Source organism: Oncorhynchus mykiss, chromosome 5 (genome assembly GCF_057628025.1).
Source record: "Oncorhynchus mykiss isolate SJ-2025 chromosome 5, ASM5762802v1, whole genome shotgun sequence".
Classification (NCBI taxonomy): Eukaryota; Metazoa; Chordata; class Actinopteri; order Salmoniformes; family Salmonidae; genus Oncorhynchus; species Oncorhynchus mykiss.
The window spans coordinates 12,641,756-12,665,752 of NC_143026.1; the positions used below are offsets into that span (position 1 = coordinate 12,641,756).

Genomic DNA, 23,997 nt, shown 5'->3' on the forward strand with positions numbered 1-23,997 from the left:
GCCAACTATGTGAAAAATCTGTCGATGTGCCCTTGAGCAATGCACGTAACCCTAATTCCTCTGGATAAGAGTGTCTGATAAATGACTCAAATTTTAAAAAACGAGAATGCACTAGGAATTGAATCCTTACTCAAAAACCATTAATGCAGTGTTGCAAATAACAGGAGATCCAATGCACCCTTCCTTAAGATAAAATGTTATTGCTACCAGAAATCATTTGAAATGGAAGGACTGTAACCAAAAACATGTATAGACATCATTCTCTTACAAAGGAAAAATAGTACACCAAGGGAACAGATTAAAGACTACCCACTGAGCACAGATGTCAGTTCAATGTCTAGTTTTGATTTACATTTGGTTGAGTTGTCCACTAACTGTGAATTCAACGTGAAATCAACAACGAATGTCACCATGTCATTGGATTTAGGTTAAAAGTTGGGTGGGGGGGGGGGGGGTACAAAATGCCCTGACGTTGATTACTTTTTGCAAATCCAATCAGTTTTCCACTTTCATTCAACTTCATCACATTGATTTAATTGGTTGAAATGATGTGGAAACAACGCTGATTCAATCAGTTTTTGTCCAGTGAGTAGGCCCTTTAAGGGACCTGAGCAAAAGGTGGTAGCTGAAAAGATGAAAAACATAAAAGCTTTTAAATATTACAATGAGGTACTTTCCAGTGCAATTAAAGTCACTGTCTGCTTTTAACCAGAATGGAGTAGGTTATATCACTGATGTGCTGCTCAAAATGTAATCGGGCAATTTAACAGTCGAAACCTCGAACTTCCAATAACTTAGACAGCATAAATTACAAGCCATGCTGAACAAACTATTTTTGAATGTGTAAACATTACTGTCGTGTACGATTTTTTGTGATCACACAAAAAGGTTATTGTAGGCCTGTATGTCATGGGCTGGATCTGAACTCAGGTCTCCCATGGGAGAAACCAATTCCCTCTTGGCGCAACGTTGACACTGATGGTGAAGTCGCAGGGAGGACTAACTTTATACATCAAACCCAAAGAAGTTCATAATTAGAATTCTCTGTTTTCTTCATCCATCTGATGTTCCAGAGACAGTTTATCAAAAGTACAGTAGATGGTGATATTGTATCTCATATATTTGCACCCTGACCTGTAATACTGTAACGAGACAAGACTTGTTCTCAACTTTTAACATAACATACTGTAGCTTAGATACATATAAGAAAGTCTACTAACTTAGTTCACTTTCAAACGTCTCATTTGGAAATGGCCCACAGGATTGATTGTATGCAGAGTATCAAAACTCACTGTTTTCACAACTCCACATGTGTAGTTCCCTATCAGAATCATAACTCAAATAATGTAATCATAGTTTAGTATTAAACACATAACAGTTATAGAAACACAGACATGTTTAACACTCTTGAAATGAAATGAACCATTGGATGAAATTGTTTTGGCAAGATGAAATTGATAAGCCTATTGAAACTGATTATTGATTAGGCCTATGGTAATTCTGTAGGTTGTTAGAAAGGAGGGAGGAGATACCTAGTCAGTTGCACAACTTAATGCTTTCAACCGAAATGAGTCATCCCCATTTAACCCAACCTCTCTGAGGGGAGGTGTTTTACGCTGAGTTGCAACATGCAATCATCCAACCAAAATGTGTTTAGGGCCCTCATGGCTAGAGCCCGCCCTGCACACAAGGCTATAGAGACAGTGATGATTCGTTAGATCACTCTAAAATCAAACAAACACAGCACATGACAGATGTCACAGCTCAAACATGAGTTCCCTGGATAATCAGATGGGTAAGTACACTTAGTTAATAGTATATTAACGTTCTTGTTGTATGCATGATACTTGTATGAAAGGAAGTTAAATGTAATAATATCATCAACTAGAATTGGTATTTATATCAGTAGACTATTGTAGTGCAAACCCATCAGGTCAATGCAATAATACTTTAATATTTTGTTCAGTTAAACGGGTCCAAGTACACAAAAAGTATGCTCCTTTACACTAACTTTTCATTCAACTAACAGTAAACATGTATAAATACTGCTGTCAAACATACAGTATATTAAGTATATCCAATATAGTTCAGTTCAATTCAAATTACTTTATTGTGAAATGCCAGATCTTCTTTTGTGGTTGACTCAATCATTAATAAATACAGAGACACTCACTGTTCATCAACAAGTACATCCGTTCATAATGGGGTCTCTGTGCATTGTCAATATCTGTAAATATTTTTGCTTTTTAAAAAAAAAAAAATTTTTTTTTTTTTTTTACTTATGAGGGTGCTGTCCACAAACAGGAAATTATTATCTTCTTAAGTTAAGCATTGAAGTTGATTATTTTGTTAATTAATAGATAAATAGCTTAACTGAAACACAAGCCAGTACCCAGTTTCCAGCTTTTCATTGCTTTTCTCTTTTTTCTATGTTAAACGTGTCAGAGTAAAAAGGACACCATCAGCTGCATGTTTAATTAGCACAGGTCTCTTAGTTTCCTGCACATTTTTGCATATGTATTGAACTATGGCAGTACCTGCCCTGCTTGTAATGTCATGTGGATGGTTGTTTGGTGTGTTTTGAACTGTACCCAAGTCATTGGAGAATTAAAATATATATTTTGTCTCTTAAAAGTATTATATGATTTTTAAGAAGATGTTGAGACACTTTTTAAAACATACAATAAAGAGCATTTTTGATACTGCGAAATGATTTGATTGGACATGTCATGTGATTCAGTGGGATCTCCATGGAATATCGGAAGAATAATATGACTCAAAGTAACATCACATGACTCTATGGTCAATAAAATATACCGTAACCAAAAGGACAATGCAAATGAATCGAAACCTTTAAAAGGGGCAAACATTGCAAACATACAATTCTGTGCCAATAGTGAAGATCTTGTCTTTGTCACCCAACAGAGCAGCCAAAGAAAAATGATGAGCTGAGGATTGTTTTGGTTGGGAAGACTGGAGTTGGGAAGAGTGCAGTAGGAAACACCATCTTGGGAGAAACCACTTTTACGTCTAAGTTATCTTCCTCCTCTGTGACATTGGTGTGTGACAAAAACAAAAGGGAAGTGGATGGGCAAATGGTTGCTGTCATCGACACTCCAGGCTTGTTTGACACCCAATCTACCCAAGAGGAGATACTGAACGAGATCAAAATGATCATCACTTTTGCTGCTCCTGGTCCCCATGCGTTCCTGATTGTGATCCAGCTGGGTAGATACACAAACGAGGAGAAAGAGGCGGTGAACATCCTCCAGCAGATCTTTGGCAAAGAGGCAGAAAAGTACACCATAGTGCTTTTCACTCGTGAAGATGATCTAGAGGGAAAAAGTATTGACTCATTCATTATGGGAAGTGAAGTCTGTGCAGATTTAAAAACCTTGGTCTTTGAAGCATGTCATGGGAGATATCATGCCTTCAACAACAGAGACCGCAATAATCGCTCTCAGGTATCTAAGCTGCTTGAGAAGATCAACAACATGACCATAACGGATGGAAGACAGCACTACTACACCAACAAAATGCTCCAAGAGGCTGAGAGAGCAATTGAGGAGGAGAAAGATAGGATTCTGAAAGAGAAAGAAGAGCAGACAAGGAGTGAAATGAAAGCACTGGAAAATAAATATGAAGGACCCGCTCTGGAGGAAGCGAAGAAGAAGTTGATGCAAGAAATGGAGAACGATGCAAGATATATAGCTGAAAGAAGAAATCAAGTTCTGAAAATAGCAGGCTTCACTCTTGCTGGAGCGGCTTCTGTTGGAGCAGCTGTGGTTGCCCTCGGGAAAGGGACCTGTGGAATACAATGACAGACAACAGTTTTGCCAGACTTTTAGTGTTTGCTGAAATGTTCAAACCATAATGATTAGGGGGAGCACACATTACACAGAAACACACTTATTTGGCATAACATGTACATTTAAATATACTATACACTCCAGGTCTGTCCAACAGTGACCTCTCTGAGGAGGAAGTGAGAGGGGAGATGAACAGGGCCGTGACTCTGTGTGAACCAGGTCCCCATGCCTTCCTCCTGGTCATTCAGCTGGGTCGCTTCACAGAACAAGAGAAGAGCGTAATGAAGACACTCACTGAGCTTTTATCTGCCAACATAGATGGAGACACGATGGTGCTCTTCACTTATGGGGAGAGACTGGAAGACACAACTATAGATCAGTTCATCCACGAGGATAGCAATCTGAAGAAGCTGGTTAAGAAATGCAGGGGTGGATACCACGTGTTCAAAAACAATGACACTAGCAACAACAATCAGGTTAGAGAGCTTTTAGAAAAAATAGAAACCAGACTACAGAAAAAGCAGAAAAGCTGGTCATGGTACTGGAAAGGGGCAGCTGGTTGCTTTTTCGTCATTGCAGCAGTGATGATAGTAAAAGTGTTGTTAAAAAGGTTACGAACACATCCCCCGCACATCTCTCCTGTCTCTGCCACCTGTCCTGTCCCTGACATAGTTCCTCCTGTCCCTGACATGGTCCCTCATGTCCCTGACATGGTCTCTTCTGTCCCTGACATGGTCTCTTCTGTCCCTGACATGGTCTCTCCTGTCCCTGACATGGTCTCTTCTGTCCCTGACATGGTCTCTCCTGTCCCTGACATGGTCTCTTCTGTCCCTGACATGGTCTCTTCTGTCCCTGACATGGTCTCTCCTGTCCCTGACATGGTCTCTTCTGTCCCTGACATGGTCTCTCCTGTCCCTGACATGGTCCCTCCTGTCCCTGACATGGTCTCTTCTGTCCCTGACATGGTCTCTTCTGTCCCTGACATGGTCTCTCCTGTCCCTGACATGGTCTCTTCTGTCCCTGCCACCTGTCCTGTCCCTGACATGGTCCCTTCTGTCCCTGACATGGTCTCTTCTGTCCCTGCCACCTGTCCTGTCCCTGACATGGTCCCTTCTGTCCCTGACATGGTCTCTTCTCTCACTGACATGATCCCTCCTGTCCCTGACATAGTCTCTTCTGTTCCTGACATGGACCCTCCTGTCCCTGCCACTGTCCCCCCTGTTCGTGAGTCAATTTGGGAAATGGTGAAGTCAAACAACAACATTATTTTCACAGCGGGAGTAGGACTGACTCTATTGGTCATCATAAGAAAAATAATTAGGAAATAATGAGAGGTTGGTTGAATGGGACATCATTTCCCACATCTGTGAGTGCCAAATTAAATGAATGCTACAATTATACACGCGTTAACTCTTTTTGAAATGTTAGAACATTTCTTATTGAATGTTAAGAGAATGGGTGACAGGTTGTATTTGAAGAATCACAATAAAATATAAACATGCGAAAACTGATTTAGAAAGACTGGTTATTATTGCTGGATATTATGCATATAAGCTATTGTATGGTTTTCATCAGGTCTGTTGTCACATGAAAAACAAGTGAGGTCATACTGATGTGCATGTACTTCTACTTTGCAAACATACAGTGCCTTGCGAAAGTATTCGGCCCCCTTGAACTTTGCGACCTTTTGCCACATTTCAGGCTTCAAACATAAAGATATAAAACTGTATTTGTTTGTGAAGAATCAACAACAAGTGGGACACAATCATGAAGTGGAACGACATTTATTGGATATTTCAAACTTTTTTAACAAATCAAAAACTGAAAAATTGGGTGTGCAAAATTATTCAGCCCCCTTAAGTTAATACTTTGTAGCGCCACCTTTTGCTGCGATTACAGCTGTAAGTCGCTTGGGGTATGTCTCTATCAGTTTTACACATCGAGAGACTGACATTTTTTCCTTAACTTAGCAATACACTAAACAACACTACTGTAAAATCATCCGTGCACTGGCACCGCAGCTTGGGGTCCACCTTTCCCTGATATGGCTCGCACCCATTTAAAGGGAAGGGGCGCAGGTGTGAGCAATCACCTCTTTAGCCGAGAAGAAAGTAGACATAGTCAATAACTGGGTTTCCACTAGTTACCACAGCCACAAAGTCCATATTGGCTATAATCGTAAAAGTTCACGAAAACTAAAATGTGCCTTTTGGTCTTAATTTAAGGTTAGCAGTGCGGTTAAGGTTAGAGTTATAATCACATTTAAAGATGATCATTTGTAGAAATAGGCGGGTTTAAGATTGTGTGGTTGTGATAACGAGTGAAGGCCAGCATAACAAAGCACATTTTCCATGATACCAACATTCCAAAGGAATACATGTAACCGGGGCTGCGTTCACACAGGCAATTCTGATATTTTTCCCACTCATTTATTTTTGGATTTTTAAATATTTTTTACACCTGATTTTTTTCAGATCTAAATGGTTAAAAGACCAATTAGTACATTTTAAGATCAGAAGTGAACTGCCTGTGTAAACGCAGCAATGGTCATCTTGGCCCTGTAATAATAGCATTGCTGAAAATGTCTCTTCATATGCTCCAGCTACTTTATCTGCGACTGGTGAAAGTCATGCCATATGGGCATATATAGTACTTGTCTGAGAGGTAGGTTAAAGTATAAAGATCAATATTGTAAACTCAGCAAAAAATAAACGTCCCTTTTTCAGGACACTGTCTTTCAAAGATAATTTGTAAAAATGCAAATGACTTCACAGATCTTCATTGTAAAGGGTTTAAACACTGTTTCCCATGCTTGTCAATGAACCATAAACAATTAATGAACATGCACCTGTGGAACGGTCGTTAAGACACTAACAGCTTACAGACGGTAAGTAATTAAGGTCACAGTTATGAAAACTTAGGACACTAAAGAGGCCTTTCCACTGACTCTGAAAAACACCAAAAGAAAGATGACCAGGGTCCCTGCTCATCTGCATGAACGTGCCTTAGGCATGCTGCAAGGAGACATGAGGACTGCAGATGTGCCAGGGCAATATATTGCAATGTCCGGACTATGAGACGCCTAAGACAGCGCTACAGGGAGACAGGCCGGACAGCTGATTGTTCTCGCAGTGGCAGACCACCTGTAACAATACCTGCACAGGATCGGTACATCCGAACATCACACCTGCGGGACAGGTACAGGATGGCAATAGCAACTGCCGGAGTTACACCAGGAACGCACAATCCCTGCATCAGTGCTCAGACTGTCTGCAAATAGGCTGAGAAAGGCTGGACTGAGGGCTTGTAGGCCTGTTGTAGGCAGGTCCTCACCAGACATCACCGGCAACAACGTCGCCTATGGGCACAAACCCACCGTCGCTGGATCAGACAGGACTGTCAAAAAGTGCTCTTCACTTTGTTCGGGTTCACGTTTATCGTCGAATGAGCGTTACACCGAGGCCTGTACTCTGGAGCGGGATCGATTTGAAGGTGGAGGGTCAGTCATGGTCTGGGGCGGTGTGTCACAGCATCATCGGACTGGGCTTGTTGTCATTGCAGGCAATCTCAACGCTGTGCGTTACAGGGAAGACATCCTCCTCCCTTCCTGCAGGCTCATCCTGACATGACCCTCCAGCATGACAATGCCACCAGCCGTACTGCTCGTTCTGTGTGTGATTTCCTGCAAGACAGGAATGTCAGTGTTCTGCCATGGCCAGCGAAGAGCCCGGATCTCAATTCCATTGAGCACGTCTGGGACCTGTTGGATCGGAGGGTGAGGGCTAGGGTCATTCCCCCCAGAAATGTCAGAAAACTTGCAGGTGCCTTGGTGGAAGAGTGGGGTAACGTCTCACAGCAAGAACTGGCAAATCTGGTGCAGTCCATGAGGAGGAGATGCACTGCAATACTTAATGCAGCTGGTGGCCACACCAGATACTGACTGTTACTTTTGATTTTGACCCCCCCTTTGTTCAGGGACACATTATTCCATTTCTGTTAGTCCCATGTCTGTGGAATTTGTTAAGTTTATGTCTCAGTTGTTGAATCTTGTTATGTTCATACAAATATTTACATATATTAAGTTTGCTGAAAATAAACGCAGTTGACAGTGAGAGGAATTTCTTTTTTTGCTGAGTTTATATAGTAGTAAAACATATCATATAGTAAAACGTGTTTACAAGAGTCCTGTTCTCAAACTACGTGTCAAATGATTTCATGAGAAAACGTTCCTTCTGTTAGGGTGTGGCCATATCCTTGGATGAATCTCAATAGTTGTAGATGAACTTGTTAGGCACTTTATTAGGCTACACCCTAACAGCATTGTAAACAAGCATTCTTAAAACACCTACACAAATGTTCCAACCCTGAATGATTGACTACTGGCTCTTTGCCACTTGAAATACAACATTGCGTGCAGTTCTGCATCCTCCTCACAAACAAAGTGAAACTAGCACTAATACAGGACTTTTAAAGGCCCCGTGCACTACTTTCGTGATTTTTTTTCTCATAACAAAATTTTTTTTCTTGTGATTTTTAGGGAAGTGCTGCAGCACCCTCACTTCCCGCAGCTATGGTTGTGCTGAAGGATGGCATATGCTCTAAAGCAGTGGTTCTCAATCCTGGTCCCGGGGACCCAAAGGGGTGCACGTTTGTTTTTGCCCTAGCACTACACAGCTGATTCAAATCATCAACTCATCAAAAGGCTTTTTGTGCTAGTGCAAAAACAAAAATTGATTGAGGATTGAGAACTTCTGCTCTGAAGTGTTGTCATGTTAGTCACGTACATTACACCTAATCTCGTTCACAAACACTTCCACCCAAACGCACGGAAGGTTTGGTGGACCAACGCATCAAACTTGGCCTTTATTAGTTAGGCTTAGGTTTCAAATCGTATTTTAAGAAAATTAATTGTGGAAATAGGCAGGGTTTAGCCATAATTATGACTTTTTGACTGTGTTTAGTGACTATGACAAATACTTTTCTCAGTAAGTTCACTCCTAAAGAATTCTATGGTCACTCCCACTAAGGCCAACTTTGAATGGTTGATATCCCAGGCTTTTGTGTGCAATAGCCTGGGGACAACATTACATAAATAACTACTTACCTTGATGAAAGCCCCAACCTAAAGAAATTGAGGGTCTTTCTCCTGAAATCAAGTTAGTTGTTCCTCAGTACACAAACACAACAAAAACGAGCCCTATCGCGCGGTGCTGGGCCCAATCAGGTCTTTGACACATTCACCCACTCCCCCGCTAAAAGATCAGCCACAAAATATTGGCACCAGTCTAACAGGTTGTAATCAGGTTGTAATCAAGACATCGCCTCCAGCATGGGAACAGAAGAGGAATACCTGGTGCGGTAGTCTCATCTTGGTTCTGACACACACACACACAAACAAGCTTTGCAGGTCCATCAACTCATTCAAATACCTCTCACAACCTACAGTAACCTGTGGATCATGAGAGAACCTTAAATCAGCTTTACTTGAATAGCTTATTTATTGACACTTTATGTAGTGTCCTGTAATACTTAGTTTGAAGTGAGACACCTTCGGTCTTTCATAACAAATACATAAAGACTCTATATCACATGGCCCTGTACTTACTATAAAGTCAAACACCTTTGGTCATTCAGAACACATACATAAAGGCTTAATGATGTAAACACAAAGGTATTAACACTTAGTGATAATTCTTTAACAGCTTAAACAAATAAACATTAAAGACATGTTTAAACCATACTGTAACGACCCTGCCGAGGGTCATTACAATACTTTTTTATTTTACCTTTATTTAACTAGGCAGGTCAGTTAAGAACAAATTCTTATTTACTTATTTCCTTTTATTTGTCCATTTTTAAAACAATACAATTTCATGAAGTTTCAAAAAGCCTGCAATGCAATTACATTGAACATTACACAGGGCTGTGAATAGTGTAGCTTGTCACTGAGCTGGTGGATGAATGGTTATTGCCTCTTAATAAAAAGTGTTAGCAGGTCTGTTAGGAAATACCTTTGTCACACCATCTGGATAAGGGCATTTCTGTGCTGTGCCAGAAACTGTAAATGGGAAGATGGGAAACTCCATTCAATTCGTATTATTATCTTTGTCTGTCATTTACTAATCTCATGACGTGCCTATGAGACGTGGCTGTATCTTGAGGGATTTGTATTTAGCTGAACCTGCTAACTAGCTACATTTCGGCTAGCTGGTAATTGATGTGAACCTACCGAAATTATTTGAATTAACGATTAAGGTGCATACAGTATGTAATCTAAACCAACACTTAACTATTACAAACTAATTTAAATTACAATAAATAAAGGTTAACTTGTTTTTCGCTGTACAGTGGCAGCAGAAGTGGGCATTTGATTTGTGAACCCATCACATGATTAGCGTCTCGTCAGCAACACAATAAAATACTTCCGGGTCAAGGAATTTCGAAAATGTTCAAAATAAAAGCCCCCCACGTGATTGTAGAAAAGTGTCAATAACCATTCATGATATATTAAAAATAATTGTTAAACATTAACAATGATTCGTATTTGTTCATATTTGACTGACATTTGCATTCAACTTGGGTTTTAAAACATGTTCCAAGGTCAAATAAAATGTCCCCAATGCGAATCACTGTATATGGAATAGATATTGGCTTACAGCAAGAACGATTCAGGGTGCCCCAGTAAAAGTATTGTAGTGTGGCTGGCCTTTTACTCCCATATTCTAATGGCGGCTGAATCACATCACATGTGCGCTTACTGCACCACAGAAACCCGCTAACCAAACAACAGTGCAGGGCATGCTCACTGCATTAAAGGATAACTACATAAAAAATATACATTTCATCCATTTTTCCCAGACCTCAAAAGTCATCCCCTGATGTGGTTTAAGCATTGTGAACAACGAAAATCCAATTTTGTTATTTTTATGGAATGGAAATAGGCAAAAAAAAAAAACGGATTTTAAAAGGCCCAACCAACGTTTTTGCTGTTTAAAAAAAATATAATGTATACAATTTAGCGGACACTTATCCAAAGCAACTTACAGTCATGCGTGAATACATTTTACATATGGTTGATCCCGGGAATCGAACCCTGTTTCCTGGTTTTACGACTCAATATTAGTTTGTGTCTTTGTGACAGGCTTTAGAAATAAATGTAATTGATTGTTAATGTGTGAACACTCAGTGTATAAGCCATAATAAGGGTGCACAACTCCAGTCCTTGAGGACTGAACATTATGCTGGTTTGTGTTCATTTTTTAAAACATTTTTATTTGAACTTGGTTGAACTCAATTAATAGCAATTTATTCTAATAAAATGTAAACCAACAGGAGTGAAATTTCAGTTGAGGACTGGAGATGAACCACAATAGGAAAAGTAAGGTACAGGTAGTCATGAGATGATCCTAGTGTGCTGGTTTCTTGTTACCCTTCTTTTCTCCAGGGGATGCGAGCCCTCCTCAACTTGACCACAAAGAACCCAACGTCCACCAGCAGACTGAGGATGAAGCACGTCATGAGGAAGACGAGCAACAGCACACTTCGTGCATTTCTTCTGTCTCTTCAAAGCTCCCTGTGAATGAGACCACCAGCTTTAGCCTCTTTCATTCATATCTATGTCTGGCTTACACAGTGGTGCCTAAACATACACGAGACACAACAGGATCAGTATGCAGGGAGGGAGTCTGAGATGAATAGTAAGTCTTACCTACAGCACTGGTCAGGGGCGGACTGGGAAAAGAAAATACACACCAGGCCACATCACTGCATGCGCTGACAACCCCCCCACCGTCAACCTACACACCCTACTTACACATGCAGTGCTGCTGACACAACAGTTACAGTAGAGCGTTTCTGAACCATTTCTGTACCAGTGACTGGTGAGACATGGTCCTCCTCCTCTTTTTTTATGTTGCTCATGATAAAAAATACAATATGTAAAAACACCACTAGAGATTCACAGCTATAACTGTCCCTCTGTCAGGAGATACAACTCACCACTATAACTGTCCCTCTGTCAGGAGATACAACTCACCACTATAACTGTCCCTCTGTCAGGAGATACAACTCACCACTATAACTGTCCCTCTGTCAGGAGATACAACTCACCACTATAACTGTCCCTCTGTCAGGAGATACATCTCACCACTATAACTGTCCCTCTGTCAGGAGATACAACTCACCACTATAACTGTCCCTCTGTCTGGAGATACAACTCACCACTATAACTGTCCCTCTGTCTGGAGATACAACTCACCACTATAACTGTCCCTCTGTCTGGAGATACAACTCACCACTATAACTGTCCCTCTGTCAGGAGATACATCTCACCACTATAACTGTCCCTCTGTCAGGAGATACAACTCACCACTATAACTGTCCCTCTGTCTGGAGATACAACTCACCACTATAACTGTCCCTCTGTCTGGAGATACAACTCACCACTATTACTGTCCCTCTGTCTGGAGATACAACTCACCACTATAACTGTCCCTCTGTCAGGAGATACAACTCACCACTATAACTGTACCTCTGTCAGGAGATACATCTCACCACTATAACTGTCCCTCTGTCAGGAGATACAACTCACCACTATAACTGTCCCTCTGTCAGGAGATACAACTCACCACTATAACTGTCCCTCTGTCTGGAGATACAACTCACCACTATAACTGTCCCTCTGTCTGGAGATACAACTCACCACTATAACTGTCCCTCTGTCTGGAGATACAACTCACCAATATAACTGATCCTCTGCTCTAGCCATTTGGTTGGCCTCCCTGTTGTTCTGTCTGTCTCACTGGCCAATCAGAACATGCTCCATGGCTAAATATGTGGTTGCTTCAAGTTCAAGGACTTTTATGTATTGCGTCCAATTTGAATGTTCATTATTATTATTATTTTATTATTAGCAAATGAAACAAAAACGGGTGAAACCTTAAAAAAAAAGTTTCTAAATACGAGATTCACCGGCACATCTTCCTCCTATGGGCTCTGTGCTTCTGCTCTCAAAATCCATGCCATTCACTGTTACCGGTAAGACCTGCTTTTTGCCTTAACTTCTCATTAGCACTGCATGGAATGGTCACCTTTGCGCTTGTTTTTAAGGCCACGCCTCAAGCGAGCTGATGTTAGACCGGTAAATTGTCAAACCTGGCATTTGGGCTGGAAAATGCCAGTGCGCCAGTTTTTACATGACGAACTTGCAAACGAACATACGTTTGACACTTGCACCACCACAGCACCAGCTGAAAATAGAACCCCGAGTGTTACAAAGCTCCAGACTAACATTTCCCCCTGCTGTGAGCTGATGGAACCAGCCCATGATTTGGCCAACATCGCACTTAATTAAGAAGTATGACACATAAGACTACTGAGGTGTTCAATAAATAAGTAGTTTTATCTAACAAGTCCAAGCTGGAATACATGATTCAATATATTTTTGTGCAACCTAATCCAGTGACGTTCATGAATTTTGGGTTGACAATTAGATTATAGTTGCTATTGTTTATTTTACACCTGCTATGTTAGGTTAACTGCACGGTTACATTTGTGACCTGGATGAATACATTGCTTCTAGCAGTGGGTATTGTATTTAGAGTTAGTGATCTAGTTAATGTTTGGAGTTTCCACTCCCTCAATTGTTGAACCATAAATTAATTAGCCTATGATATTCATCAATAACGACTCAGTACAACAGTGTTGTGTAGCACGGCATCTCAGAGCGCACAACTCCACGGTCTTTGTCACAAATGGGTTATTGCTGCAGACTACCACACCGGGTTCCACTCCTATCAGCCAAATAAAAGAAGTGGCTCCAATGGGTACACGATCACCAACACTGTACAACTGAGGAGTGGAAAAACATTGCCTGGTGGGACGAATCACAGCTCCTGTTCCGTCATGCTGTTGGTAGTCAGGATTTGGCGTAAGTATGGCGCCATCCTGTCAGGTGTCACCGGCACAGGCTGGTGGTAATAGTGTGGAGAATGTTTTCCTAGCACACGTTAGGTCCCTTGGTACCAATTGAGCAATGTTTCAACGACCCAAAGAATTCAGGCTGTTTTGGCAGCAGCAAGGGGTTTGACTCAGTACAAGATGGGTGTACCTAATACACTGGCCTCCGTGTAAATGCATTTATTTTTTACATAAAGTATAAAAACAAGAATTCCTTAAATTCCTGCCCAATTAGTCACCTGAATAACACACCCAGTGGTCCTATGTAGCTGACAGACAAAAGGTGAATACCTAGCTTGATACTTTCACACAAATTACATTTTTTTAATGATTTACACAATAGAAAAAATAACATATCGGAACCAATTCGGCATACTGTCAGAAATACACAATGCCTCTATGAGACTGAACATTGACCATAAACTTTCCAAGCATTATGGCGGCCTGCATCTCATTTTCTACAAGGCGTTCTTGAAACTCACCCCAGAACTTATCCCTACTGAATACATCCATGTTGTTCCTGATGTCTGAAAGCAGGAAGTTGCCCCACTGTGAATGATAGAGATTATATCACTGAGTCGACATCACAGCAGCATTATGGCAAGCACTGCTGTCTTCACCTCCTTTCCGACTTCTGAAAGTGCGGTCTGAAGATTTACGAGAACGATCACATGTCGCAGCCACACCATTACAGCTATGGTTTTTGTAGTGTCTTATGTCAGAAAAGCCCTTTCCACATCTCTTGCAATAATAAGGCCTAACTCCAGTGTGGACTTGCATGTGGGCTTTGACGTTGTTGGCTTGGCCGAAACCTCTCCCGCAAACGTCACATTTGAATGGCTTCTCTCCCGTGTGGACTCGCTCATGCCTTTTGAGATTGGTGCCGACTGAGAAAGTCTTGTCACAATAACTGCATTTGAAGGGCTTTTCACCTGTATGGGTTCGCTCATGTCCTTCTAGAGCTTGCTTAAGAACAAATTTCTTTTCACAGTATTTACAAGGGTAGGGCTTCACCCCACTGTGAAGTCTCATGTGATAGTCAAAAGTATTTTTATAGGCAAAGGTCTTTCTGCAAATGGAACAAGAGTATTGCTTTTGTCCCGTGTGAATTCGTTGATGGTTTTTCAGAGTTAGCATGGAACTGAAGCCATTCAAACATACGTCGCAACTGAATGGCTTTGTTGAGGTTCCCGCTCTCTTGGCGGTTCGCTCTCTCGTTCTCTCTTTTCTCTCTCGTTCTTTCTGCTTCTCTCCTTCAGCTGTGTGCCATTTTAGATGGTGTCGTCTCATCAGAAAATTGTACATAAAAGTCTTCCCACATAGGTCACACATAAATGGTTTGGTTGCCCCATGACGATGCATGTGAGCTTTTAAGAGGGTGGACTGAAGGTAGCTTGTCCCACACAATTTACATTTGTATGGTCTCTCCCCTGTGTGAAGCACTTGGTGTCTCACAAGGTTTCCTTTATGGCCGAAAGCAGCTCCACATGTCTCACATGTAAATGGCTTCTGCCCTGTATGGATTACCTTGTGTCTTTCAAGGCTGGATTTAGTCATAAAGCGCTTACCACACTCTGAGCATGAATGTGGACGTTCACCTGTATGTGTTCGCATATGATAACTCAGGCCACCACTCTGTGTGTAACTCTTCCCACATACAGCACAGGTGTATGGTTTTTCACCGGTGTGGATTCTCTCGTGCTCAATAAGCAGTTTCCTTGACGTGAAACCCTTGTCACAAGTCAGGCACTTGAACGGTCTCTCCACTGCATGAACAAGCTGATGTCGTTTCAGATCTTTCTTGGTAGAGAATGTATTTCCACAGACTTTGCAACTGAACGTTTTTTCTCTGTGACGCAACATGTGATGTTCGAGCTGCTTGGACATTCTGAATGTTTTGCCACACTGACCACAAGCGAATGGCCTCTCTCCTGTGTGAATTAGCTTGTGACGTACCAGCAAGCGGTTCCGGCTGAAGGTCTTGTCACAATCATCACACTTGAATGGTTTTGTGTGAGTTAGCGTGTGAGATTCCAGTGACCCTTCCATGCTGAAGGTCTTGTCACAAACATCACACTTGAAGGGTCTTGTGTGAGTTAGCTTGTGTTGTATCAGCCGTTTGTTCCGGCTAAAGGTCTTCTCACAAATATCACACTTGAAGCGTTTGGTTTCTTTGGATCGTGTCCCTTTAGTAGTATTGCTGTTTTTCTGGCTTTCATGGCAGTCTCTCTCGTTGCTCCCTGGCAGAGCAGCTCTCATATGCTCAACGTTGGAGTCAGTGTCTCTTGGGGAGGGGTCTGTATTCAGTCCATCTGTGTCTCCCAGAGAGGAGTCATTCTCCAATGAAGACATCTCTGTGGATTTACAGCAAACCTTTGCAGGACCTAAAGATAAAAGGAATATAAGTATATACACACACAAAACTATAAATAAAGTGGGCTTTACACATTAGCAAGCTAATTTCAAAATAAGTTGTCTTGTATTAATTGATTTCAGTGTCAAATCATTAAAAACATTTATTTTATGAATTCAAATGATTCAATTTATGCATTACACATTACAAATATTGAATTCAAATGGTTTCTGTTGTTGGCACTGAAAGCTCTCGATACAGAACGCCCCATTGGGCCGGAGCCTATAAATGTCCTGTTTCTGTTGCATGAGGCATCTTGATGTAGAAATAGACAAGCTGGAAACTTGTCTAATTTAGTTGGTCAAATAAGTCTACCAATATATGGTGGTCCATGCGATCCAGTTCCTTGGGACGTCCTAAACCCAATGAAGTTGGAAATTAAAATGGTTAGGGGGTGGACGTGCCATGGATTCCAGATTGCACTGACCCAACCCTTATGGCAATATCAATATTTTTTACATGAGTGTTAAAATAAGCATACTTTTACCAGGCTGTGTATTGTTTTCAAACAACTGGGTCATCTGCTCGACCTTGGTCTTCAGTTTCACGTTCTCATTTTGTAAACTCGAGGAAGCCACTAGGAATAGTTGGCAGATTTTACGAATAGCCTCCTCCATCATCAGATTCATAATTGTGCAAAGCTGTGTAGAGAGAGAGAGAAAAAAAATATGTTTTTCAAAGTTTATTTCTATTCTGCCGAAGTTTGAAACAATTAACCAGTCATGGTGAAACAAGTATACTGACAAAAGGACTCAATTACACCAGTATATAACAGAAGGCATCTTTAGACATTGATACTTAATGCATATAAATGAGGGCTAGCACAACTAATGGTTATAGATGAAGACAGTAATGAAAATACTGATGGTCTATATTGACAAGAAAGCAAGAAATTGAAAAACATGTTACCTAAGTAACTGGCTAAACTATACGCTGCTACAGCAAAGAAGATGAGAAACCAATAGGTCAGAAAACTAGTTAATGTTAGCTAATAAGCTTAGCCGAAGGCTGAGATAGCTAGCTAGTAACGTTAGCCTGCTAGAGAAGCAAATTGCAGGAAGCTAGCTAATTTAGCCCTAGTTACATCATTTATCATGTGGGTAAAAACCAACGTTGGATCGACTAGACAGCCAACGTTACGCGTAGTCACCAGTATATTGACGTAACTTTAGCTCACCTCTCTCTCCGGATTGCTAACGTTAGCGTAAGAGTTTGGCCAAAGTTTGTTAATTTCTGTAATTGCCGCCTCGACAACAACGGCCATAATCGATGTTGTTTCTGATTGGTACGTGTTGTAAAATGTAGCCATGTTGCCCTCAGACTCATTAGCATAGAATAATAACCAAGCTAACTATATACTGCCAGCAACGGGAAGCTAGTCGTCAGAAATACTGAGACGGCCGTGTCTCCGTTTAACAATGAGAGTAGTTGTACCCAGACGCGGGAAGGCAAGGATTTGGCTAGAAGGGATACTGTTTTTGTCCAAATGAACTTTTCGTAGCAAGTTAGAAAGTACGCAGAATATTTGGATAATTAACGTAACAGAACATCAGGACATTATTAGATTAAGGTTAGGCAAAGTGTTTTCTAAAATGCCCCCATTTTTTTTCTCCAAACTGTATACCAAAGTTTTTTTTATATAACCCAATAAAGACCACAGCCTATCGTTTCCAATGAGAGCAAATTCATCCTAGTGGGCAGAGGAAGGACGAGCTAGCGTGAGCCTATCAGCGCGTTCTAGCACGTATTTGCATATTTTGAATTGAGCGTGTAAAAATAACTAAATTCACCCTTCCACTCCTTCTAAACAACCCAATTTAGTCCACTGTCCGTAACAGATGTTAGTATTGGGAACAGAAAATTACGGAGATCAAGTGTTTCATCGATGAGAAAATGAGCAGAATGTAAGCCAAAATCCATCTTCTCCCACTGCCGGCCATTGTGCTTCCTCTCACCACCCTATTTGGTGGTGAGTGGAAACGCCAAACGGACACTTCACATTATACATCTGGTAAAATATCTCTCATATCTGCGTATACCTTCTAGACATGACCGGAAGGCAGGTAGTCTTCGGTTATTACTAGTTACCACAGCCAAAGTCAAAATAGGTTATATCGTACAAATTTACTAAAACAAAATATAGCTTCATTTACAGTTTGCAGTGTGGTTACGGTTAGTCTTAAAAATCGAATTTTAATTAGATATTGTAGAAATAAACCGGTGTGTGACGGTGTTAACTAGTGACAACCTCAGTCTTTTCCTTCTATGTTATTATGGCAGGCTGCAAACATACGTTGGATGTGCATGCTGCCACCTACTGTGTGGGCTATTTTGGAGTGTGAATTTATTACACTTTGTGACAGATAAAGGACTATGAGTTTCTAAACCCAGAGGTGACACTTGCGAAACAGACAAAGCCGACTAGGTGGGGTTTGAGAAGTCAATGAAAGAAGTAAAACATTCTTCCATAAGTAGTTGAACATGTAACAACTAAGACAATGATATTTGTGAGTCTAACTTTCTCACTCATTCACAAGTCATCAGCTCTATCTGTACTGATGGTAGCAATCACATTCACGTAGCAGTGTTTAGAAATATATTATATTCTTATTTACAATAAAAGTGACTCCAAAATGACACAATACATTATTTACCATTTACTTCTATTGAGCACAAAATAAACTGAAACATCCAAAACAAATAGTAAAACGCATCCAACAAATTTGACTGTCATTCATATTCCATTCAAACCAGCTCAGTGTAACATCGATAGGTTTAGGCTACTATATGATACTAACATTTTCCCAGTACCCATCTTGAGGTTTCTACAACCTACCCTGTCTCCTCCCTTTCATCTACACTGATTGAAGTGGTGACATCAGTAAGGGATCATAGCAAAAAAAAGAAGCCCCATAGACTTGAATGGTATTCTTCATTCCCTCCACCACCAGAGAGAGAAGATAGGAGAGAAATCACTATTTACCTACAGGCTGCTATTGCCTATATACAGTGGGGCAAAAAAGTATTTAGTCACTTCAACTATGACAGACAAAATGAGGAAAAAAAATCCAGAAAATCACATTGTAGGATTTTTAATGAATTTATTTGCAAATTATGGTGGAAAATCAGTATTTGGTCACCTACAAACAAGCAAGATTTCTGGATCTCACAGACCTGTAGCTTCTTCTTTAAGAGGCTCTTCTGTCCTCCACTCATTACCTGTATTAATGCAACATTTGTGGGAGATGACGTTTGCTGTTGCTTTGTTTTGTCATTGTATCGTTTTGTTTTCATGGAATTAATTTAGAATTGATCTGAAGACATTTTCCATAATTATTTTTATCAGCTCTGTGAAAAGAGTGAGGGAGCGCTGCTCTCCCACGCTGTGGCAGCAATACATCCCTGTTCCTTTGTCTCATACACTCCTGCACTTCTCACATCTAGGAATCCACTTCCTACACACTGCTGCAACATGACCATAAGCTTGTCACCTAAAACCTTGTAATGGGTTCGGAACAAAAGCTCTCACAGGATAACTGACATTGATGGGTAACGATGCCATCAAAAGTCAGCGTCTTCTCGGTTTCACCATGCTCTCCACCAGTTCTGCTCACACCAAACAGCAGGCATCAGTTGATCCTCCTCAACACCTAATGCCACTCCAGTTATCACTCCTTTCAACGGGGGCATGCTCCGGAGAGCAAAACAAGTCACCAGTCTTATCCCAAGCTGCGGAGCAAAAAAATAAACACGAGTCCACAAAGAGATACAATCCCCAACCTCTTTTCCAGTTTTAGAATAAGGCTGTAACGTAACAAAATGTGGAAAAAGATAAAGGGGTCTTATTATTATTCGACCATGCTGGTCATTTATGAACATTTGAACATCTTGGCCATGTTCTGTTATAATCTCCACCCGGCACAGCCAGAAGAGGACTGGCCACCCCTCATAGCCTGGTTCCTCTCTAGGTTTCTTCCTAGGTTTTGGCCTTTCTAGGGAGTTTTTCCTAGCCACCGTGCTTCTACACCTGCATTGCTTGCTGTTTGGGGTTTTAGGCTGGGTTTCTGTACAGCACTTTGAGATATCAGCTGATGTACGAAGGGCTATATAAATAAATTTGATTTGATTTGAATACTTTCCGAAGGCACTGTACACACAGTATATTTGGGAAAGTATTCAGACCCATTGACTTTTTTCCCTCAATCTACACACAATACTCCATAATGACAAAATGAAAACAGGTTTTCAACAAACAGGAATACCTTGTTTACATAAGTATTCAGACCCTTAGCTATGAGACTCGAATTTGAGCTCAGGTGCATCCTGTTTCCATTGATCATCCTTGAGATGTTTCTACAACTTGATTGAAGTCCACCTGTGGTAAATTCAATTGATTGGACATGATTTGGAAAGGCACGCACATCTATACAAGGTACCACAGTTGACCGTGCATTTCAGAGCAAAAACCAAGCTATGAAGGTTGAAGGAATTGTCCTTAAAGCTCTGAGACAGGATTGTGTCGAGGCACAGATCTGGGGAAGGGCACAAAAACATTTCTGCAGCATTGAAGGTCCCCAAAAACACAGAGGCCTCCATCATTATTAAATGGAAGAAGTTTGGAACCACCAAGATTCTTCCTAGAGCTGGCCAAACTGAGCAAGGGGGGATTGGGGTAGAGAAGGGCTTTGGTCAGGGAGGTGACCAAGAACTCGATGGTCACTGACAGAGCTCCAGATTTCCTCTGTAGAAATGGGACAACCATCTCTACAGCACTCCACCAAGCAGGATTTTATGGTAGAGTGGCCAGATGGTAACCACTCCTCAGTAAAAGGCACAACAGCCCGCTTGGAGTTCGCCAAAAGGAACCTAAAGGACTCTCAGACCATGAGATAGAAGTTTCTCTGGTCTGATTGAAACCAAGATTGAACTATTTGGCCTGAATGCCAAGCGTCACATCTGGAGGACACCTGGCATCCTCCCTATGGTGAAGCATGGTGGTGGCAGCATTATGCTGTGGGGATGTTTTTCAGCTGCAGGTACTAGGAGACTAGTGAGGTTCAAAAGTACAGAGAGATCCTTGATGAAAACCTGTTCCAGAGTGCTCAGGACCTCAGACTGGGGTGAAGGTTCACCTTCCAACAGGACAACGACCCTAAGCACACAGCCAAGACAACGCAGGAGTGGCTTCGGGACAAGTCTCTGTAAAATACCTGTGCAGCGACACTCCCCATCCTACCTGACAGAGCTTGAGAGGATCTGCAGAGAAAAATGGGAGAAACGCCCCAAATACAGGTGTGCCAAGCTTGTAGCGTCATATACAAGACTCAAAGCTGTAATCGCTGCAAAAGGTGCTTCAACAAAGTACTGAGTAAAGGGTCTGAAAACTTATGTAAATGTGATCAATTCTGTATTAATTTGATCAAAAGTGAAAACATTTATAAAAACCTGTTTCTGCTTTGTCATTATGAGGTATTGTGTGTAGCAGCTTGATAAGGGGGGGAAACAATTTAATACATTTTAGAATAAGGTGGTAACAGAATGTGGACAAGGTCAAGGGGTTTGAATAGTTTCTGAACGTACTGTAGATGCAAAGGTAAAGACAAATTTGAGAAATCAAGGCGACAGACATACACATTCAATAACACCTTGCGCAATCTTGTCTGCATCTTACTGATCTTGGGTGTAATCATTAGTCCAACAGTTGTAAACGAGAGTTTCTATTGGACAAATGAAGGTGTTTATCCCGGTTTTGTTCACTTCCCTTTAACAGAATCGGCAGAATGAATACACTTTAAAAAAAAAAAACTTTCTTACCCAATTTTGTGGTATCCAAATTGGTAGTTACAGTCTTGTCTGTCCGGGAGTTGCAGCGATGAGACTCGGGAGAGGCGAAGGTCGAGAGCCACGCGTCCTCTGAAACACAACCCAACCAAGCCGCGCTGCATCTTTGACACAATGCCCACTTAACCCGGGAAGCCACACCAATGTGTCAGTGTACACTGCGCCCGGCTCGCCACTGGAGTCGCTGGTACGTGATAGGACAAGGACATCCCTGCCGGCCAAATCCCCCCCCCTAACCCGGACGACACTGGGCCAATTGTGCGCCACCCCATGGGTCTTCTGGCCGTGGCCGGCTGCGACAGAGCCTGGACTCTAACCCAGAATCTCTAGTGGCACAGCTAGCACTGTGATGCAGAGCCTTAGATCACTGTGCCACTCGGGAGGCCCAGAATGAATACACTCCTGATCATAGCAGCCATATAAAAACAGCATGACCCCTTTAATCACTTGATAATTCCTTCTCGCCTCTACGCACCCTTTCCCTTCATTTGTGGACATGAGACATAACAGGATCATTATGCATGGAGAGAGTGAGATTAATGGTAAGTCTTACATACAGTACTGGTGGAGTTGATTCCTGTACCATTATGAGGTGTTTTCTTTGTGATCCAGGACACTGATGACCAATAAACAGGGAATCACAGCGGACTGAATGCATCACACCACTCAATAAATTAGTAGACTTTGATCTGAAGCCATTCTTGTGATTGTGACTTTGCCATTGTAATCGTTTGTAGACTTGTGTAGTCAAATTTATCTATGATCGTATGCTATCCATTTGTTGTTTGTATGACATTTTAATATTTGATTATTAACCAATGATATTAGGCCACTCTTGGCCATGATTACAGACACCTGTGTCTTTTGACACTATATAAACGAGTCATCCCGCAGTGTTTGGGATTATACCCTGATGAAGACAGCTTGGCTGTCGAAACGTTGGTAATTAAATGTTTGCACCTGAGCTCCTAGAGTGTGCGGCTCTCTTATTTTCAGGAGTTGCTTCCTGTACCATTATGAGGTGTTTTCTTTGTGATCCAGGACACTGATGACCAATAAACAGGGAATCACAGCGGAATGAACACATCACACCACTCAATAAATGACAGTAACCTTAAATCAGGAGGATATGGCACAAACGTGTTGATAAAAATGAAATACTGTTGTAACAATTGTAATGACCCTCATAAAATAGCCTGCTATAGTATGTACAGAAAGAAATGAACGTTGCCATCTAAGGCCTAGAAGTTATTCAGTCCACAATTACAAAACAAATGAGGCAATAGGTCTAGGTTGAGGTCAAGGTCTATTGCTTCACTATTATTCACTGACTTAAGATTCTTCATAGAAAAAGACCAGTAACACGGAACCCAAACCGGCTGCACGCGTGGCTATCGTGCATAAATGTATTTTGCCCCCCACACCAAACGTGACTACGACAAGCAGGTTAAAATATCAAAACAAACTCTGAACCAATGACATTAATTTGGGGACAGGTCGAAAAGCATTAAACATGTATGGCAATTTAGCTAGCTAGCTTGCTGTTGCTAGCTAATATGTCCTGGGATATAAACATTGAGTTGTTATTTTACCTGAAATGCACAAGGACCTCTACTCCGACAATTAATCCACACATAAGGCGGCCAACCGAATCGTTTCTAGTCATCTCTCCTCATTCCAGGCTTTTTCATCTTTGAATTTATAAACTTTCATTGTATTACTACGACAACCGGCAACAAAGTTAGTCTTTCAATCACCCACGTGGGTATAACCACGTACCTGCTTCTATAAACCAATGAGGAAATGACTTTCAGCGCTATTTGCGTCTGAAATAGGAACGACTTCTATTTTAGCCCTTGGCGTTGCAGACGCTCGTTGGCGTGCGAGAGCGAGCAGTGTGGGTGCAATAATTGAATAACATGGATTTCTACATTTATTTTGCGACGCTCGCGCACGAGACGTGTCCGGTCTGGTCAG

At 41.4% G+C, this 23,997-nt stretch overlaps 3 protein-coding genes across 10 annotated transcripts; 2 read left to right on the forward strand and 1 right to left on the reverse strand.

The window, feature by feature from the left end:
- The first annotated feature begins 1,687 nt into the window (after nucleotides 1-1,687).
- On the forward strand, nucleotides 1,688-5,316 carry LOC110523213 (GTPase IMAP family member 7). Its single transcript, XM_021601713.3, has 2 exons — nucleotides 1,688-1,795; nucleotides 2,926-5,316. Exons 1-2 carry the CDS (start codon nucleotides 1,771-1,773, stop codon nucleotides 3,819-3,821), a joined length of 921 nt encoding a protein of 306 aa, XP_021457388.3. The 5' UTR covers nucleotides 1,688-1,770; the 3' UTR covers nucleotides 3,822-5,316.
- LOC149983166 (uncharacterized) lies at nucleotides 3,998-5,316 on the forward strand. The gene has a single exon (XM_090233747.1). The coding sequence runs from the start codon at nucleotides 3,998-4,000 to the stop codon at nucleotides 5,135-5,137; it is 1,140 nt and encodes a 379-aa protein (XP_090089873.1). The 3' UTR covers nucleotides 5,138-5,316.
- A 4,319-nt stretch (nucleotides 5,317-9,635) lies between these two features.
- On the reverse strand, nucleotides 9,636-23,787 carry LOC110523210 (uncharacterized). 8 transcript variants are annotated; one of them, XR_005051641.2, is made up of 4 exons: nucleotides 17,357-17,865; nucleotides 16,661-16,820; nucleotides 14,249-16,150; nucleotides 9,636-11,382 (listed from the first exon to the last, which is right to left on the reverse strand). XR_005051641.2 is itself a non-coding variant. In XM_036976801.2 (3 exons), the coding sequence occupies exons 2-3, from the start codon at nucleotides 16,806-16,808 to the stop codon at nucleotides 14,337-14,339; spliced, it is 1,962 nt and encodes a 653-aa protein (XP_036832696.1). In that variant the 5' UTR covers nucleotides 16,809-16,820; nucleotides 23,613-23,787; the 3' UTR covers nucleotides 13,932-14,336. The 8 variants fall into 8 exon arrangements, 7 of the variants coding, with proteins under 7 accessions (XP_036832696.1, XP_090089864.1, XP_090089863.1 ...); XM_036976801.2 differs by lacking the exons at nucleotides 9,636-11,382; nucleotides 17,357-17,865 and adding an exon at nucleotides 23,613-23,787 and having other exon boundaries at nucleotides 13,932-16,150; XM_090233738.1 differs by lacking the exons at nucleotides 9,636-11,382; nucleotides 17,357-17,865 and adding an exon at nucleotides 18,045-18,175 and having other exon boundaries at nucleotides 13,932-16,150; nucleotides 16,667-16,820.
- Between the last annotated feature and the right edge of the window lie 210 nt (nucleotides 23,788-23,997).